Raw genomic sequence first — 20,168 nt, 5'->3', positions numbered from 1 at the left:
CCACAGTCCAACTACACCTTCTTCTCAACCAAAATCAACTCCACTAGAATAGAATACAGAATCCACATGAGAATATCAGAATAGAAGAGGGGCCGTGTAAGGGTTGATGCTCAGTCAAGAGATGTTGCCTAATGCTATTGTGAGGTCTAATCAGCCACTTAATCAGCCCAGTATTGTTTCTCTGCCCTCCTCTATCCCATCAACCCCTATCCCTCCAATCCATCACCAAGAAGGTGAAAGCCACTGATTGCCTCCTCTATTCCATCCGTATCCAAGGTTACAGCATTAGGAACCTCAAGCACTACTAAGGCTCTGTTGATTGAGGTTGTCGCTAATTCATTTAGCACCCTATTGTTGAGGTGATTATGAGGGATGAAAATATTTTAAGGTTTATATTTGCCTTGGTAATGGCAATTACCCCTTTGAAAGAACAAGCAATTGAAGGGATTCCAATAGTGTCAACCTTCAGGTGCTGAAAAGCAGGATATGCCAATCAGATTCAAATGTGCATAACACCATGGCCTTTTTCCTTAGCGTCTGTGTGACACCCCATAAACCTACTTTCCCCCTGGTATTATCCCCAAGGACAGAGTGTCTCTGTACAGGTGTCTATAGTGCTGAGCCACCCACACTCTTTCCCAGACAACAGACACACCCATAGGGCAGATTACAGATCACTACCCCCTGAGAGGGGTCCTACCGCCAGGCACCTGCTGTCTCCACCAAAAGGGACAGTAACGGGCACAGCTTGGCACCAAACTCCCCACACAGCACATTTCTGCTCTCTCTGCATCTGGACATGCACAGATGTTCAGGAATAATTCTCGAAGCAAGTAGGTGAAGAGGGTTCAGACTTCCCCTTCACAGTTTAACTCAACTCAACCCTCTCTGCCCCTTAACTTAAACTCTACTTTGGTTAGGGGAAAAGGGTGGCCAACTTTGAGAAAATGACATTGGGCATTATTACAGGAAACCATTACCCCTTCATTTCATTTTCCCCACTGAACGATGAGGCGTAAACCTGAAGCTGAAAGGCAGCGTGTCCCAAATACATCACAATGTCCGCCGAGCAGATGGCCGTCTAGCTGTGGCCCAGACCCACCAGAGTAAAGCTGAATAATGCATGCACACCTCGCTGTGATCCAGCACATTCAATACACAAATGGATCGCTCTGCGCCTGGACGCAGCGCAAAACGCTTTTCTAAAAGCTCACTTTACCCAAGTCGTCTCCCATAAATAATATCCCCTCCAACGTTCACATGCATAGAAATTGCAACTTGTTGGTTATAAGAGGGTGCGGTACGGGTGCACATTGAATGTCAATGCAGCGATGAATAAACAATGAATCTGTTGGATGGCTGCTCCCGGAGCAACGCTGAGCTGACAAGAGGGGTGTCTCGACCTCCTCAGGTCTCAGTAATTGTTTCTGCCACAGTGCAGGAAACCCCCCTGTCAGCGGTGATTTGACGGAGGCTTGTTTTCTCTTCATTTACAACAAAACACCCAGCAAACCAAAATTGGTTCTGTTAAATTTCCCAGAATATTCGTAAGATTGTGGCTAATGTTCTCAGAACACAAAAACTGTCCAGTTGTTCAGTTATATAAAACATTTGCCTGACGTTACAAGAACGTTCCCAGAAAACATTTAGTCTGTTCTTTAAAGATCGCCGGAATGTTTCATTAAGTTATAGGAACAGTGTGGTGGTAACATTGTGGGGACATCACAAAGGATATCTTCCCAAAACACAAAAACTGTCCAGTTGTGCTGACGATAACAATGTTTCTAGTAGGTTGAAAAAACATTTGCCTGATGTTGTAAGAATGTTCCCAGAACATATTTACTATGTTCTTTAAAAGTTCCTAAAACATGTATTTAGTTTATGGGGATATGACAAGAAATAGGTTCCCAAAACACGAAATCTTTCCGCTTATAATTAAATTTTTACAATGTTTGTATTAGGGTGCACAAAACGTTCCCTCAAAGTTGGAATGTTATTCCTATCTTCCCAGAATGATCAAATTGATTTTATAAACGGGGTGGTTTAAGCCCTGAATGCTGTGTCGTGACGTTGTATTAGTTAATGTGACGACTGTTGTTCATCGAATGATTAAAGTTTCTAATTGCGTGATTAACTGAATCAAGCAATTATTAACTCATTAACCTGGGGCACCATGGGAAAACTAGTTTTTATTGAGTTTCTATTTCCCAAATTAACTCAAAGAATATTAGAATATCGATTTTACAACAGCCGCTAATTAACCAGTTTCCTCTACCAATCTCACTCTGAACGTTGTATAGCCCATGAATCTGCACGGACCCGGGTCTCACCAATGAGTTCGTACCACACCAATCTTAGTTTAATATTTATTTACTAAAAAGCTAACATGATGATAAAAGATACACATAGACAAAACACATTATAGGCTATTGATTAGAACTTAGTATAACAGGCCAACACACTATGGCGTGTGTTACCCAAAAGGGGGAATTTCAAAGAGAGAGTGAAAAAAAGAAAGTACACGAGAGAAATATACATTTGGGTGAATTTGGCAGCTATGCTATTCTAACCCTAGACTTGCCTCTCCGAGGATTCTCTGAGTGGACCGTCCAGACTGCTCGATGACTCACTACTCCGGCGCACCTATCTGATCGTCCTCCCGATGTCAGTGTCCTTTTGGCTTAGGAGTCTGTTCCCTCACCCTTTGCTCTGGAAGGGGTCTTCTGAGGACATACAGCTCTGTCGCTCAGAGCTCACAGAATAGGAATGAAACCCTTTAGATACCACAATTCGATGGGAGATGGAGGCTAGGTGGTTCGACTTGAATTCACCCGCTTAGACACAGCTACTCATCCGTAGCTTGGGTAGAAAAGGATTTCTTTGTCTTCAAACTTGTTCCGGGTTCGTTGACGTTTTAGACCTTGCTGCAGCTTGGGTCACGTAGTCTCCCTGTAAATTTTATACTCACAGGTTTTATACCCTTGGGTCAGAAGTGGGCGTAACCGCCTTTAGGGCAATTCTCTGGGCATACCAAGTTAATGAGGCAAGGTCTAGATTTTATTCAAATCCAATTTTAGACAACTAACTTAACATTTAATCTTCCCCAAAAGATTCTCTTTGATTTGGATATTTTCCATACAACGTACAATGTATAAACATCAAACATATACTAGAAAAACTCTTCACATTAAAATGTTTTCGTAATAACGTCATCTATTAACCTTTAATAACAAAACAAAAATGACATACATTTTCATATTCCATCTATCGTCATGACCACCATTGTGGCTGACGGAAACCATTGTTCCAAAGTCCCTTTATTTCATGTTTAATGTTCTGAGGCTGGTTCTCCATAGTAACAGGACAAAATCATTTGTCTGAGGCCTGAGATTTACCAGGGGCATGAGGGGCCATAAAACCCCCCACATCTTCAGACCCATAGATCTATCCTCCTCTGTTGGGGTTGAGAGATAATCTGTAGGGTTGTGGTCTCCTGTAACCTGACCTGGTCAGGACAGTCATGACAGCTGATTGGTTGAAAGCCAAAGACAACAACCTGGAAGTCAGAGTAAAGTGAACAACTTTATATTTGACTTTGTCCCATCTCAGTGGCGCAGTGGATTGAGTCCAGGGATAACACTCCAAGCTCCCAGGTTCACTCACTGCTTGTGACTATCAACAAAATAGTGTAAAACTATGTTTTCAATAAATGTCTAATAAATTATGTGATTCCAAATAATTGCCATACTGTATGTGCTTCTACATGGATTGCTGTACAATGACTGTAACTTCCTCAAGAGTAAAATAACACTAACACTTGAAAGAAACCTCCATGGACTGTTCAAATTAAGCGATAACGGCTGAGGAGGTGTGGTATTTGGCCAATATACCACAGCTAAGGGCTGTTCTTACACATGACGCAACACGGAGTGCTAGGACACAGCCCTTAGCCGTAGTATAAATGCCCATATATCACGCCCCCTTGGGCCTTTTTTCTCAATTTGAACAGTTGTACAGCAATCACGTAGAAGCAATTACAGTATGGCAATTATTTGGAATCACATAATTTATTAGACATTTATTGAAAACACAGTTTTACTGTATTTTGTTGATAGTCACAAGCAGTGAGTGAACCTGGGAGCTTTGAGTGTTATCCCTGGACTCAAATCCACTGCGCCACTGAGATGGGACCAAATCAAATATAAAGTTGTTCACACCTTTACTCTGACTTCCAGGTTGTGGTCTTTGTCTTTGAAAAAGAGAGGATAACTATGACTCTAATCCAATCATTTGTCATACTCTTAGGATCTGGAAAAAAAATTCTTAATAACATACCCACTGTATACATTGACAGCCCGATTTGCCTGAATCATGCTTTCCACCCCGCATTGGATGATATGGTGTTTTCACAGTGGAGGGAGAAGGAGCTCACAACAATTGGTAACATACATTGATGGTTCGTTAGCTTCATTTCAACTATTACAGGGAAAGTTTAACATGCCAACAACACATTTTTTTAGGTTCCTCCTCAGGAATTTATTAAGAACACATATCCCACAATATGGCATTAAGCCAAAGTATCCCACATTAGATCCTTGTGTCATGACGTTGGCCTCGGGGTAGGTTTATGACAGTCATAAATGCCTCCTCCCCCCTTTTTCCTCTCTCTACCCATACTGATGTTACATTTGCAAAACCCTTGGTTAACATAGAGATCCTGGGAACATCAGAAGGTGGGGGGAAATTAACTATATTCTGGTAATCCGACCAAATGAACATATACGGTGGTACTTAATGAATATGATGTCAGTTCGGTTGTCATCTGAGACATTCTCATCAATGATAAGGTGACATAAACTCTACAGTGGAAAGTCTACACATCAGAGTTATCGGATTCACATGGAATTGTTGTTCAATTTAAATGTTTGAATATGAAATTATTCGTGATGGGATTAAATTTGATTTTAGCTTCTAAAATGTTTGGATTTTTATAAGGTAGGGTCAGTCAGTGGCCCGCCCCTGTGAAGGGACATGGGCTATAAAACTTTTCAAACACACCCTCCTCTCCCTTCCTATATAAAGCCTTGATGACAATTGTCAGGACCCGGTTACGAACGTGGGTTTCCGGAGTGAGAAACAGTCACTTAACCAACTGAGCCACGAATAGTCGGCAGAACCCAGAAGATGAGGCAGACACAGCAGTACTTGAGACGGTGTATTTAATGAAGTAAAAAGTGAAGTCCTTCAGGAAACCATGTAACTCCACAAACTCAAAAGGAATTCCACAAGAACAAAGGTAATCCTCCAAGACAAAAAGGTAAATCCACAAGGTGGTAGGTATAGCATAAAAAGCCTCAATAGATACTCAAAAATAAATAAACAAGAACAAAAAACAGAATTCCACAAGAGAGTCCACCGGGATCAACAAGAGTTCACAGAATACTAGGGCTGGGTGCTAACATACAAACACAGAGCAAAGAACTGAGGAAAACTAAGGGTTTAAATACAATCAGGGGAAACGAGGCACAGGTGCAAATAATAATGGGGATCAAGGGAAAACAAAAGGTCAAAAAGCACAATGGGGGCATCTAGTGACCAAAAACCGGAACAACCCTGGCCAAATCCTGACAGACAATATAACCTTCTGTTCCGAGGATGTGAGGACGACGGTCCAATGTCAGAATGGTTCAGATAATAACTACAGAACGAAGCCAACATCAGCGTGAGCTTTGGCTGCGAATGGTATGAACTTTGAACTCTTATTCACTACAGAAGTGATACCTCCTAGCCGTTGAGTTAGCAACAGCAGATGCAAATGAGGGTTAGGAAGGAACAGACAGAGTATCCAGTGTATCACACAATGACGTTACCACAACGTATCCAATTGACCACCAGAAACATTCTTCAAAGGACAAAGGACTCGGTTTGGCAACACGGCCTTCCATCTACCACCAACCTACCGAAGCACAGCTCAGAGTAAATATTAATTGCATTTTCCTTTTCCAAATGCGCGGTAATTTAGAATGCATAAGATATTGTATTTACGATAGCACAGCTTCGCCCTTTGTTCCTCAGTCTTCCCGCTCTTTCACTCAAACCCAGCCCCTTTTCTTTTGTGTAACCAGCTGTCATATCTGTCATTTTCCTTTATGACATAATTTGTAATCAAGTTATGATTTAATTATGTGTATGTGTAATTCTGTGTGATTAGTTAGGTATTTACTAAATAAATAATTAAACCCAATTTTGTATTGCTGATTTAACTTGTTAGCCAGGGTTCGTGCAGATAACGAAGAATATATAACTTTCAGATTAGACTGAATTAAAATGACGATTAATATTGACTGCTATTGATGTAAAATATTACTAGGTCTTTAAGAGTAAATTCAGAAGATAACAGTTCTATAAATATTCTTTCATGGTGCCCTGACACACGTTAATTACATTTACATGATTAGCTCAATCAGGTAATATTAATTACGGAAAAATTATTTTATAGAATAGCATGTCATATCACTTAATCCGGCATAGCCAAAGATACAACAATTGTCAAACCACATTCAAAAGGGTCGGTCTCTAGACTATATGATGTGCTATAGGCCCACATAGAGGTATCCACAGACACTATTAAAAGGGCTTGGGAACAAGAACTTGGTTCAGAAATCTCAGATGAGGACTGGGTAGAAGCTCTCAGGAATATAAACCACAGTTCAGTGAATGCCAGACACAACCTTGTACAGTTTAAGGTGATACACAGGTTACATTACTCAAAGGTTAAACTGCATAAAATATTCCCGGACACCTCACCACTGTGTGAGAGGTGCAAGCAGGATGAGGGGACGTTGACCCACTTATTCTGGACATGTCCTAAGTGACATGCTTACTGGGCTCTCATTTTTGATGATTTATCTAAAGCCTTTCGATAGAGTTCTAGCCCCAAACCCATTGATCGCTCTGTTTGGTTACAGTTGATGGGAATAACCAGGAGGGGAAGGCTGTCTCTCTTTGTACTCTATTAGCCAAAAGGCTCACATTGCAATTTTGGAAATTGTAGACCGTACCTACCTTTGAAATGTGGTTACGGGATTTAGGGAATGTAACACATATGTAAAAGATCCGATACAATTTCTCCAATAGAAGTACAATGTTTTACAAAATATGGCAGCCTATACTGGATAAATGGTCTAGTCCCGCATCATAACTGGGTTGACGATCTGCTGCTACTCTGTGCTGTACTCCACTCTATATTTATTTTTGGCTTAACTACACTGCTTGTAATGACTATATGCTGTCTTCTTATACATGTACCACATAATAGGATTTCATTTTAATTTTGTGTATGTGTGAGTTAGGTTTCGTCCTATAAATTGGCCATCCCATTCAACAGGAATGTCAATGTTAGTATCGCTGTCTTTAAAAAATATATATATATTGGAAAATAATAAACATGTTAAAAAAAAGAGAGGATAACTAAATCCTCTATTATTATTTACTCTGCCAATCTTCTTCTTTATACTGCAATGTCGGACGTTTTGACTTTTATTTTCCCTACAAACTTGATTTCAGAAATCATGTTAAATTATTGCCTGGCATATTGCGGGTAAGTGTACATAGATTTGCATATGTATTAAGACAAAGAGTCATAGTTTGGATTATAATAAGGATTTCACTACAACAGGAAATCCGCTGAAAACATTATGATCCTGGTGGCACTGCAGACTAAGTCACCTACAGGGCTTGAAGATGGCAGATTTCTGGTTCAAATCTACTTACTTACCATTCTTTAAAATAGCTATGTTTTGACAATACCCTAATAAAAACAGTAAGAAGATTGAAATGCCATTTATAATGTTACATTACACATCGATATTAGCAGAACATTGGAGATTTTTAAAATGTATTGTTGAAATATGTTTTTAGAACAATTCTGGATCATCATTTCATAATAACCTTGTTTCTTGTCCGTTGTTATAGGTGTTAGTAGTTTTACAGTAGCTCCATCAACAAGTGAATATTCCAGGAATGTTTTTTTCGAACAACTTCAAGTGCTCCAGCATTTTAGTGCTGAAGTACAGTACCGTGGCCTCCCAGGTGGCGCAGTGGTTAAGGGCACTTTACTGCAGTGTCAGCTGTGCCACCAGAGACTCTGGGTTCGCGCCCAGGCTCTGTTGTGGAGGTCCGTGGGTCCTCAATTGGCCTAGCGTTGTCTGGGTTAGGGAGGGTTTGGCCGGTAGGGATATCCTTATCTCATCGTCCACCAGCGACTCCTGTGGCATGATAACCAAGGTTGCCAGGTGCACGGTGTTTCCTCTGGTGTATAGGTGCGGCTAGCTTCTGGGTTGGATGCGCGTGTTAAGAAGCAGTTGGCTTGGTTGGATTGTGTATTGGAGGACGCATGACTTTCAACCTTCGTCTCTCCTGAGCCCATATGGGAGTTGTAGCAATGAGACAAGATAGTAGCTACTAACAATTTGATACCATGAAAAAGAGGTAAAATAAAAATATATATATGTAGAAGTCAAAGTTTTGGACACACCTACTCATTTTCTACATTTTGAATAATAGTGAAGACATCCAAACTATGAAATAACACAAATGGAATCATGTAGTAACCAAAAAAGTGCTAAACAAATCAAAATAGATTTTATATTTGAGACTCTTCAAAGTAGCCACCCTTCGCCTTGATGACAGGTTTCCACACTCAACCAGCTTCATGAAGTAGTCACCTGGAATGCATTTCAATTATCAGGTGTGCCTTGATAAAAGTTAATTTTATGTGTTTGAGCCATTCAGTTATGTTGTGACAAGGTAGGGGTGGTATACAGAAGGCAGCCCTATTTGGTAAAAGACCAATTCCATATTATGGAAAGAACAGCTCAAATCAGCAAAGAGAAACTTTGAAAAACCATCAAGTGCTATGATGAAACTGACTCTCATGAGGACCGCCACGGAAACGACCCAGAGTTACCACTGCTGCAGAAGATAAGTTCATTAGAGTTTCCAGCCTCAGAAATTATAAATGTTTCACAGAGTTCAAGTAACAGACATATCTCAACATCAACTGTTCAGAGGAGACTGTGTGAATCAGGCCTTCGTGTTCGATTGCTGCAAAGAAACCACTACTAAACGACACCAATAATAAGAAGAAACTTGCTTGGGCCAAGAAACACGAGAAATGGATGGATGCCTCCTCCATGCTTCCCACCGTGAAGCATGGAAGAGGTGGTGTGATGATGTGGGGGTGCTTTGCTGGTGACACTGTCAGCGGATTATTTAGAATTCAAGACACACTTAACCAGCATGGCTACCTCAGCATTCTGCAGCGATACGCCATCACATCTGGTTTGTGCTTGGTGGGACTATCATTTGCTTTTCAACAGGACAATGACACAACACACCTCCAGGCTGTGTAAGGGCTATTTGACCAAGAAGGAGAGTGATGGAATGCTGCATCAGATGACCTGGCCTCCACAATCACCCGAACTCAAACCAATTGAGATGGTTTGGGGTGAGTTGGACCGCAGAGTGAAGGAAAACCAGCCAACAAGTTCTCAGCATATGTGGGAACTCCTTCAAGACTGGTGCAAACGCATTCAAGATGAAGCTGGGTGAGAGAATGCCAAGAGTGTGCAAAGCTGTCATCAAGCCCAAGGGTGGCTACTTTGAAGAATCTCAAATACTAAATATATTTTGATGTAACACATTTTTGGTTACTACATGATTCCACATGTGTTATTTCATAGTTTTGATGTCTTCACTACTATTCTACAATGTAGAAAATAGTTTAAAAAAAGAAATAAAGACAAACCCTTGAAGAAAAACCCTTGAAGGAGAAGTTGCGTCCAAACTTTTGACTGGCACTAGATGTTAAGGGGGCATTTGTAGAATCCTCATGTCAATGTCAGACTATAACTTCACGAGACCATTGTAGGAATATTATTGCTGTTATGGGTGTTTTGAATAACATCCATCAATATTAGCAAAACGTTCCTGTAATGTTTCCTCAGAACCACTTCTATTGCTCCCACATTTGTTGCGGCAGTATGTTTTATTAGGAACATTGTGTTATTACATTCCCTGGCAACAAAATCAACCTGAGGGGAATCTTCTGTGGTAGTTTTTACAGATTGAGAACACTTGAGTGGATGTTAACACATTCCAATGATATTTAATTTTAAACTTTTTTCTTAAAAAATAAACATTTGTATGTTTGTGGGATGTTAACAACCTAATGTTAGCTCAAACCTGAACTAGTATGTGGGCCAAGTAGTCAATGAATATGATAAGCTGTTATGTTATGTAAAGTGTTATGTCAATACACGTTCGTTACTCGTTACCAAATATGCATACCCTGCATGCATACCCTGCTTGCAACTATCATCATTTACTGCCAAAAAAGGGAGGGGGGGGGTACAGTTGAAGTCGGAAGTTTACATACACTTAGGTTAGAGTCTTTAAATCTACAAAACTCATTTTTCAACCATTCAACCATTTAACAAACTAGTTTTGGCAAGTTGGTTAGTTCATCTACTTAGGACATCTGCATGAAACAAGTAATTTTCTCAACAATTGTTTACAGATTATTTCACTTATAAATCATTGTATCACAATTCCAGTGGGTCAAACGTTTACATACACAAAGTTGACTGCCTTTAAACAGCTTGTAAAATTCCAGAAAATGTCATGGCTTTAGAAGCTTCTGATAGGCTAATTGACATAATTTGAGTCAATTGGAGGTGTACCTGTGGATGTATTCAAGGCCTACCTTCAAACTCAAGGCCTCTTTGCTTGACATCATGGGAAAAACAAAAGAAATCAGCCAAGAACTCAGAAAAAAATTGTAGACCTCCACAAGTCTGGTTCATCCTTGGGAGCAATTTCCAAGCGCCTGAGGGTACCACGTTCATCTGTACAAACAATAGTATGCAAGTATAAACACCATGGGACCACGCAGCCATCATACCGCTCAGGAAGGAGACGCGTTCTGTCTCCTAGAGATGAACGTACTTTGGTGCTAAATGTGCAAATCAATCCCAGAACAACAGCAAAGGACCTTGTGAAGATGCTGGAGGAAACAGGTATAAATGCATCTATATCCACAGTAAAACGAGTCCTATATCAACATAAACAGAAAGGCCTCTCAACAAGAAAGAAGCCACTGCTCCAAAAACGTGAAGTATGGGAGTGGCAGCATCATGTTGTGGGGGTGCTTTGCTGCAGGAGGGACTGGTGCACATCACAAAATAGATCAGATTCATGAGGGAGGAAAATTATGTGGATATATTGAAGACATTAAAGACATTAAAGCTTGGTCGCAAATGGGTCTCCCAAATGGACAATGACCCCCAAGCATACTTCCAAAGTTGTGGCAAAATGGCTTAAGGACAACAAAGTCAAAGTATTGGAGTGGCCATCACAAAGCCCTGACCACATATCCACATCTTATAGAACACTTGTGGGCAGAACTGAAAAAGCGTGTGTGAGCAAGGAGGCCTACAAACCTGACTCAGTTACACCAGCTCTGTCAGGATGAATGGGCCAAAATTCACCCGACTTATTGTGGGAAGCTTGTGGAAGGCTACCGGAAACGATTGACCCAAGTTAAACAATTTAAATGCTACCAAATAATAATTGAGTGTATGTGAACTTCTGACGCACTGTGAATGTGATGAAATAAATAAAAGCCGAAATAAATCACTCTACTGTTATTCTGATATTTCACATTCTTAAAATAAAGTGGTGATACTAACTGACCTAACACAGTGAATTTTTACTAGGATTAAATGTCAGGAATTGTGTAAAAATGATTTGAAATGTATTTGGCTAAGGTGTATGTAAACTTCCGACTTCAACCGTATATGTCACGTTCTGTCCATCGTTCGTATGTGTTTTCCTTGTTTTAGTGTTGGTCAGGACGTGAGCTGGGTGGGCATTCTATGTTGTGTGTCTGGTTTGTCTATTTCTATGTTTGGCCTGATATGGTTCTCAATCAGAGGCAGGTGTTAGTCATTGTCTCTGATTGGGAACCATATTTAGGTAGCCTGTTTTGTGTTGGGTTTTGTGGGTGATTGTTCCCGTCTCTGTGTTTGCACCAGATAGGACTGTTTAGGTTTTCACTTTTCTTGTTTCGTATAGTCTGTTCATGTATAGTCGTCTTTATTAAAAACATGAATAACCACCACGCTGCTTTTTGGTCCGCCTCTCTTTCACCAGAAGAAAACCCTTACGGTATATGCCTTATCTGGTCATAACGCTTGCAGAGTTGGTGAATGGTAACTTGAATGGTAGCTTTCTGAGCAGAGAAGATCTCGCCATATTCATTGTCTCCTCTGCCCAGATACTGGCTCAGCTCAAACCCTAACTAAACTTAGTTTGAGTGTTCGCTAATGTTCTGCGAATGTTCCCGGTTTGCTGAATGATTTATTCCTAATTTTGCACTAGCAGTTTCCTTGGATATGGATGACAGATCAAGGGGAGAGGATGCATTTACATCTTTTCAGAAGTTGTCTGTTTTGTCTATGCTAATTAGATTGTGTTTGGGAAATACATAGTCACTGTGTGTATAGTAATACCACTGCACATTTAAGGAATGAGAGATGTTATGAACACTAGAGATTCAGAGAAACATTATTAGGGAACCACTTTCTCTGCAATACTGCAGTGCCCTCTGCTGTCTAATGCCTAAACTTCTCTGAATCTGCAAGATAAATTCCCAGTGAGTATGCATTTTTGCTCCAACTAATAATTAAATTAAATGTGCATTCCCATGAACAAAATGGTTTTTAAAAAATCTGACAATTTTTCATAGTATGCTATAGATATTTTTTATTTTTTATTTATATTCTAAATGAAAAAACAACATTAAAATGTCTTAGCAATATTTCCTCATTTTACAGAGGGTTGGGTTTGAAATAACATATTTAATGAATACAAAACTAAAACAAAAGAACAAAGCAACAGTTAAAACATGACATACCATTAAAATATCCCTACAAAGAGAGAAACGTATGTCCTCTCATAATACACCACAATGTCATGAAGCATCACAGCTTCCTGTTAATGTGAGAAGTGCATTGACATACACTTTCACATTTGCAGCACATGTACACATTTGGAAGTTATTTCTTCTGGTAAGATGACAGATGGACCCTAACTGTGGTCAGTCCTCCTTGCTCCTTAATCTTTCCATGTCTGAGTGTTTTGTGAAGGTGAGAGCAGTGCCGGTGAAGAAATGTCCTCTGTCTTCCACTATTGTATGAACTAAATAACACCAAAAGTGCTCATGTTACTAAACACCTTCAGTGGAGAATCAGTGGAATTGCAAAACATAAAAGTCAAGGAGCTCTACGCATGTTTCTCATTTACTATCATACTTAAAAAGTGCATGTTTAGGATGATCTAAATAAACTAGGCAAACAATATCACTTTGGCAGTAGGCCAAATAAGAAATTATATCTTAGAATATTACTGCTTATAAGATTAACAATATTTGGCAGATATTTAAAATGGTATTTTCTGTTTGTTGGACAATATTATCTCATGGACATGAAATTATAATTAACCTTTGGGCATAAAAATTATTTTAAAAACCTTCATAAACCATTGCACAAAACAAGCTTTCAAAATCTCCGTTACCAGTCCCATTGTATTTAATGAGAAAATAATGTACCTCTTTCTTTGCTATCTACACGTTACCAACAGTATGACCCCACCCATTTGTGTCAACTCAACATTTTCTTAAAAACAGTTTATGAAGGTTTATATCTGTATTTTATTTTCAATTTTTATAAACATCAACATTAATCTGTTGAGTTGGCGATGTGATGATGCCAAACTGGCCTCAGCTTCCGGTGTGATTAGAGGACTGAATCACTCAGCGTAAACTCCAGCTTGCGGCTTGAGGCCTGACTGCAGGAAGGCCCCGTGGCCCCCTAGGGCCTGGGACAGCAGTCTGTGGCTGTGTGGGGGCATGCAGCCGTGGCCAGGGAACAGCCCTGGCATGGCCTTACTAGACCCTGAGGGTTTGGGTTTGGGAGCTGGGTAGTACCCCTCCAGGTTATCATAGTGAGAGGACATGGCCTTCGTGCTCTGAGTTCTCCTGTGGGGCTGGGTGGAAAAGGGCCCAGGGTGATCTGGTTCCACAGGTGATTTGACATGGTGGTAGTATCGAGGCTCTTTGATGCTCTGTGATCGTTGTCTCCTGGGGATGCTTGGTTTTAATCGGGCAGAGTAGTTATTAGCAGCATTACCCATCATTACTTTGTCCTGGTCACAAACTCTATTAGGACCACCCTCACCCTGCTCCACGTTCTTAACATCTAGGAGCATGGGGACGTTGCAATGCTGTGGTTGATGTCGTTGAGAGGTGCCCTGCTTGGACTGGGTTCTCCTGGAGACACTCTCTCTCCTGGGAGGGACTGGTTCCTCACCTGGCCAATGACCCCTCTGGTGCCTGATGTAATCACTAGGGTCTGAAAGCTGCTGGCCAGGGGAGATTGGGGACATGGCAGGTACTTCACGTTGGCTGTCCACTCTGTCGATGGCCAGCAGGCAGGCATTACCTGGGTCTGACCTGCTTCTGGTGTGACTGATATCTCTGCCCCTGATGTCACTCTGTGGGACGGGACGATCCAGGTTCTCATAAGGAGACATGATAGGGCCCTGGGTCCTCTGCCTGGCTCTATTCTCTTGTCTGATTGGATGATAGACTAGTCTGTCACAACCCTCTGGGTGGTCCCAGGACTCGTAAATGACTCGCTCTAGATCCCTACTCTCCAAGAAGAGTTCTCTTTTTGCAGGTGGGATGTTGTTTGAAGGGCGATAGTGGTAGCCAGGATGTCCACTATCCCTAGTAGAGCGCATGGTGTATGACTGACTGTGTCGGATACGGCTCGTCCTGTAAGGGTCCACATAGTAGTAAGACTCCTCTAGAGGCGCTGCGTCTGAATAGGAGCTGTAGCGGTACTGAACGCGTCCATTCTCAAAGTACGGCTGCAGGGGTTGGACACCTGACTGGACTAGCCTCTGGCACTCCTTTTCTTGGACAGCTGGACGTTGGACATAGAACAGGATGTCTGGGGGTAGGACTTCAGTTTCTGCCGGTTGAACACAACTAGGTTGCTGGGCATGGAAGGAGCGTGCCCTGCGGATGACCGGGTACCCCGGGGCTCTCTCCTCAGTCCTCTGCCATTGTCCCCTGGATCTGTGGTGGCCGCTGGAGCTGTGCTCCTCCCTGGGTTGGGGTTGACCTCTGTACTGGGGGGAGGAAGATGGGTGGTGCCGGAGGCCTAAAGTGCTGTAGCAGCTGTCAGACGTGGGTTTGTACATGCTTTTGGGCCCTGCCAGGTGAGGAGGGAGACAGCCAGGCCGAAGATGGTGAGGTCCAGATACCTGTCCTGCTGGATTGACCCGATGATGTCTGTACACATCTTCAGCCTCCCTCATAGCTCTCTCTTCATCAGAGCTGTACTGATGGACTAAGGACGGCAGAGGAGGACATGAAGGGATCTCCTCCACAGACCCTGGCATGGACGCCTCAGCCAGAACAGTCCGATAGTTATAGGCATTGACAGAGTCAGTGTTAGCGAGGACAGCGGCGGCTAACGGGCTCTGAATGGAGCAGACTGATTGAAAGGGAGGGGAGACCCTACCACTGTGATACAAGGAGGAAACCGTCTGAGGGTGAACAGGTCTCACAGCTCCCAGGGGCCTGTCTCTCCCTCCTCTCTGGTCCCTCACCTCTGTGCTGCCTTGCAGTAGAGCTCCAGCTTCTAAGGGACTGACAGTGGGAGTGAAGTTACTCATAGCCACTTGTCCCTCAGGAGCCTGTTTTCTCGCATGGCTAGGGAAACGGCCACAAGGACTCTCAACTGATGTACCAGCCAAGGGTAAGAGGGGGGATAGAGAAGAGACCTTGAGGTCGCCGTAATCCTTAGAGCAGGGTTGGAGGTGGAGAACAGAGGGCCGTGGGGGTCTGTCCAGGGGATGGGGGGTGTCCTGTCTCTGGAGAGGGTAGGGGGGCTGGGTGCTCCTCCTCTGTGAGGTCAGAGTGGCCTTCTGGGCAGACTCAGCCAGGGCCAGGGCCAGCCTGCGGGCAGCCATCGTCAACGGAGGGTGAGGAGGGAGGACAGACACTGAATTCACAAGCCTATCTGTTCCTGGGGAGGCATAAGACAAACAATGCTGCTACAGTATGACAGGACAAACAACGCTGTGATCAGACATGAGGGGACAACACATAGAATAATACCATAAGAACTTCAGCTAACAACGGAACACAATAAGAACTGTACACATTAGTGATAAACTGTAGATTTAAAAAGGCTTTACAAATAAAATGAACAAAAATGTAATTTGTTTTTAATGTGCCACTGACCTGGATCCTGAGGGTTTTGTGAAGCCAGGCTGTCTGTGAAAGTTGATGTGAAGCTTGGAGGGCTGGAGAGCCGGCAGGGAACCCTGGCCTCACTCCCCTCCTCACTCACTAGTTGGGCCTCACACAGATCCAGAGGTGGAGGGGAGGAGGACTCACCACCCTGGGTGTCTGAGACACAGCGTGGGGCAGAGATACACACAGTGTGCACATCTGTTTCAACCACAGGGGGGGACGTAGAGGACCTCCGTCTGAGTTTGGGGGAGACGACCTGAGCCACTTTCTTTTTCTCCCCTCTTTTCCTATGGACTGGGGTGACGTCAGGGGACTGGGAGTTACTGAGGACTTTGAGGGATGAAGAGATGGGCTCTGATTCACTGGAACCCCTGACATTCTTCCTCCAGTTGACGCTTGCTTTGCGTTGAGGAGCGGATTTAGCCGTTGGTGGGCTCAGTGGGCTGCACTGGAAGGACATGGGGTCAAAGTCCAGAAAGGCCATGCCAGGGGCTGGAAGACAGAGGTCAAGGTCATCCTCCTGATGTGGAGAGGACACACCAGCTGGGTCATAGACAGGACCATCAGCACCATTATGGCCCTCCTTGGCCTGTTTGTGGTAGCGGTCGCCTTTGTCCCTGGCATCACACAGGTCATCCCTGAATGCGGTGGAGAGGGCATCGCTGGTAGAGCGTGGTCTAGGGGGGCGGTACATCTGGGGCTCCCCTAGAACAAATAGACAAATAGTATGCATTACTGTTCAGAGGCAGACTTAAACAGACAACATCAACATAAACGTAACAAACAAATTGTTACTCTACTAATTTGTTTATCAAGTATTATGAAACACGGGTACTGACAGGATTGAAAGTGTGACTGGGTGCATGTTTACCTTCCACATTGTGCAAAGAGGTGAGCGATTCTTCACTTTTGGTGGAGCGCAGTGTCCCACTGTCACCTCTTCCACCTGAATAATATGGAAGTAAAAACTGAAGTTGAAAATAGACTTCTTAAAAAAAAACACCCATACATTTAACCACAGAGACATGACTGGGAGGTATTTTATAACATGGCTGTGAAGAAAGTCCTTATGGTTGTTTACAGTACTGGATGGTGACAGTGTAGTGCTGGTTGAGGCCTGACCTGGCAGCGCGATGCTCTTTATCTCATTGGGTTCGCTGGGGTGACGCTTCAGCTTGCGTTTGGAAGTCATGGAGGAGGACTTGCCCAGGTGGAAGAATGAACGCCAGCTTCCCACTGGGGACTTCTTCACCTTCCCAGGAGCCCTCTTACTATAACACAACATGCCCCGTGACTAAAGCGGAATGTACAGGGTGATCAGAGACATACAGTACCAGTCAAATGTTTGGACACCCCTACTCATTCCAGGGTATACTTTAATTTGACTATTTTCTACAACAAAACTACGAAATAACATATATGGAATCATGTAGTAACCCAAAAAATGTGTTTAAAAAATCTTAATATGTTATATTTGAGATTCTTCAAAGTAGCCATCCTGTGCCTTGATGACAGCTTTGCACTCTTAGCATTCTCTCAACCAGCTTCACCTGGAATGCTTTTCTAACAGTCTTAAAGGAGTTCCCACATATACTGAGCATTTGTTGGCTGCTTTTCCTTCACTCTGTGGTCCAACTCATCTCAACTGGGTTGAGGTCAGGTGATTGTGGAAGCCAGATCATCTGATACAGCATTCAATCAGTCTCCTTGGTCAAATAGCCCTCACACAGCCTGGAAGTGTGTTTTGGGTCATTGCCCTGTTGAAAAACAAATGATTGTCCCACTAAGCACAAACCAAATGGGATTGTGTATGGCTGCAGAATGCTGTGGTAGCCATGCTGGTAAAGTGTGCCTAGAATTCTAAATAAATCACTGACAGTGTCACCAGCAAAGCACCCACACACCATCACACCTAAAAGCTTCACGGTGGGAACCACACTCTGGATCTCACAAAGCCACAGCGGATAGAACCAATAATCTGAAATTTGGACTCAGACCAAACGATTTCCACCGGTCTAATGTCTGTTACACGTGTTTCTTGGCCCAAGCAAGTCTCTTCTTATTATTGGTGTCCTTTAGTAGTGGTTTCTTTGCAGCAATTCGACCATGAAGGCCTGATTCACGCAGTCTCCTCTGAACAGTTCATGTTGAGATGTGTCTGTTACTTGAACTCTGAAACATTTATTTGGGCTGCAATTTCATTGATCATCAAGGCAAATGGTGGCCACTTTGAAGAATCTCAAATATAAAATATATTTATATTTTTTTATTATTGGTTAACACTTTTTTGGTTATTACATGATTCCATATGTGTTATTTCATAGTTGAAGTCTTCACTATTATTCTACAATACAGAAAATAGTCAAAATTAAGATAACCCTGGAATGAGTAGGTGTGTCCAAACTTTTGACTGGTACTGTACATGGTTTATACAACTACAATGTACTGTAGGCTACTAGTTTCTAGAAGCACCAACAACAACCTACCTCTCAGTGGGGAGCTCAATGACTGTGTGGAACTTGCCCATCAGTGCCCCGGGTCCCTCCCCCACCTCGATGTACTCGCTGTGGGACAGAATTGGAGTAGTAACAGGGGAGCCCAGCTGGGCCTGGGTACGGGCCTGGGCTTCCTCCAGAGACAGGAGCTTAGTGGAGGGAGAGCACACCAGCAGAGACTTGGGCCTCGATAGGGTACTGGTACCTGGAAGCAAAGGGAGCAATGTTTTTGAACTTCACATAATGTCCTCACAACTTCCCTATAATGACTGCCTAAGCCAGGGTAATGCTGTACCTGTGCTCTCCCGGATGAGGGCGTTGAGTTTGGGGCTGAAGAGTGCCTCTGTGTTGTTCAGTATGAACTCCACCACCACTGACTGGATACGCACCTCCATGAAGGCTGCTGTTCCACTAAAACAGGCCGACTCAATCTGCTTGGATCTGGAACACAATTATATCCTATTCAACTTCATGGCCAGTCATAACCAGTTACAAAACAGTGTATATTCGCAGTAAATACTAATGACAGTGTTGGTTGTTGGAATGTTACAATATACCTAAGCAGGTTGGGAGCCCAGACGATGGCCAGGTTCCTGGTGTGCATGTTGGTAATAGGGCTGAAGGTGGCTAGTTGGGACAAATGTCTCATGAGGAATTCCAGAGTCCTACAACACAGACCAGAGAGTATTACAGATCAGGTAGAACACAGACATGTGGAATACACACTTCTTTACTGTCAGCTTACAATACCAAGACTTTGACTGGTCAATGCTCTCTGTTAGCCAACAGATGGCGCTTTAGCACCTACAGTTCAGTGGTGACTTTATATACCGTTGTAGTGAATACAGAAGATGCAGTATTGCATAAGCTTCCGGCGCCGACAGAGATGGCCGCCTCGCTTCGCGTTCCTAGGAAACTATGCAGTTTTTTGTTTTTTAAGTGTTATTTCTTACATTTAGTACCCCAGGTCATCTTAGGTTTCATTACATACAGTCGAGAAGAACTACTTAAGATCAGCGTCAACTCACCATCAGTACGACCAAGAATATGTTTTCCGCGACGCGGATCCTGTGTTCTGCCTTACAAACAGGTCAACGGAATTGATTCCATGCAGCGACCCCAAAAAACGACTTCGTAAAAGAGGGAAATGTAGCGGTCTTCTGGTCAGACTCCGGACACGGGCACATCGTGCACCACTCCCTAGCATTCTTCTTGCCAATGACCAGTCTCTTGACAACAAGGTTGATGAAATCCGAGCAAGGGTAGCATTCTAGAGGGACATCAGA

The 20,168-nt window shown here is 42.9% G+C and overlaps 1 protein-coding gene across 4 annotated transcripts in view; it reads right to left on the bottom strand.

The window, feature by feature from the left end:
• Positions 1–12,805: 12,805 nt before the first annotated feature.
• LOC123992711 (rho GTPase-activating protein 32-like) overlaps positions 12,806–20,168 on the bottom strand; it is a 35,235-nt gene continuing 27,872 nt past the window's right edge. For 3 of the 4 annotated variants that reach the window (XM_046294146.1, XM_046294147.1, XM_046294148.1), the window contains 7 exons: positions 19,440–19,547; positions 19,178–19,323; positions 18,874–19,087; positions 17,510–17,658; positions 17,259–17,333; positions 16,376–17,092; positions 12,806–16,157 (listed from right to left, as the gene is read on the bottom strand). In XM_046294146.1, coding sequence (XP_046150102.1) covers positions 13,870–16,157; positions 16,376–17,092; positions 17,259–17,333; positions 17,510–17,658; positions 18,874–19,087; positions 19,178–19,323; positions 19,440–19,547 — 3,697 coding nt within the window. In that variant the 3' untranslated portion in view covers positions 12,806–13,869. Of the gene's footprint in view, positions 16,211–16,375; positions 17,093–17,258; positions 17,334–17,509; positions 17,659–18,873; positions 19,088–19,177; positions 19,324–19,439; positions 19,548–20,168 lie in introns of all 4 variants that reach the window. The other variant, XM_046294149.1, reaches the window with a different exon arrangement.

This window comes from Oncorhynchus gorbuscha, linkage group LG13, assembly GCF_021184085.1.
Source record: "Oncorhynchus gorbuscha isolate QuinsamMale2020 ecotype Even-year linkage group LG13, OgorEven_v1.0, whole genome shotgun sequence".
NCBI classification, from domain to species: Eukaryota; Metazoa; Chordata; class Actinopteri; order Salmoniformes; family Salmonidae; genus Oncorhynchus; species Oncorhynchus gorbuscha.
Note: the sequence above shows the minus strand (reverse complement) of the source record. Positions and strands in the feature narration are given on the sequence as shown.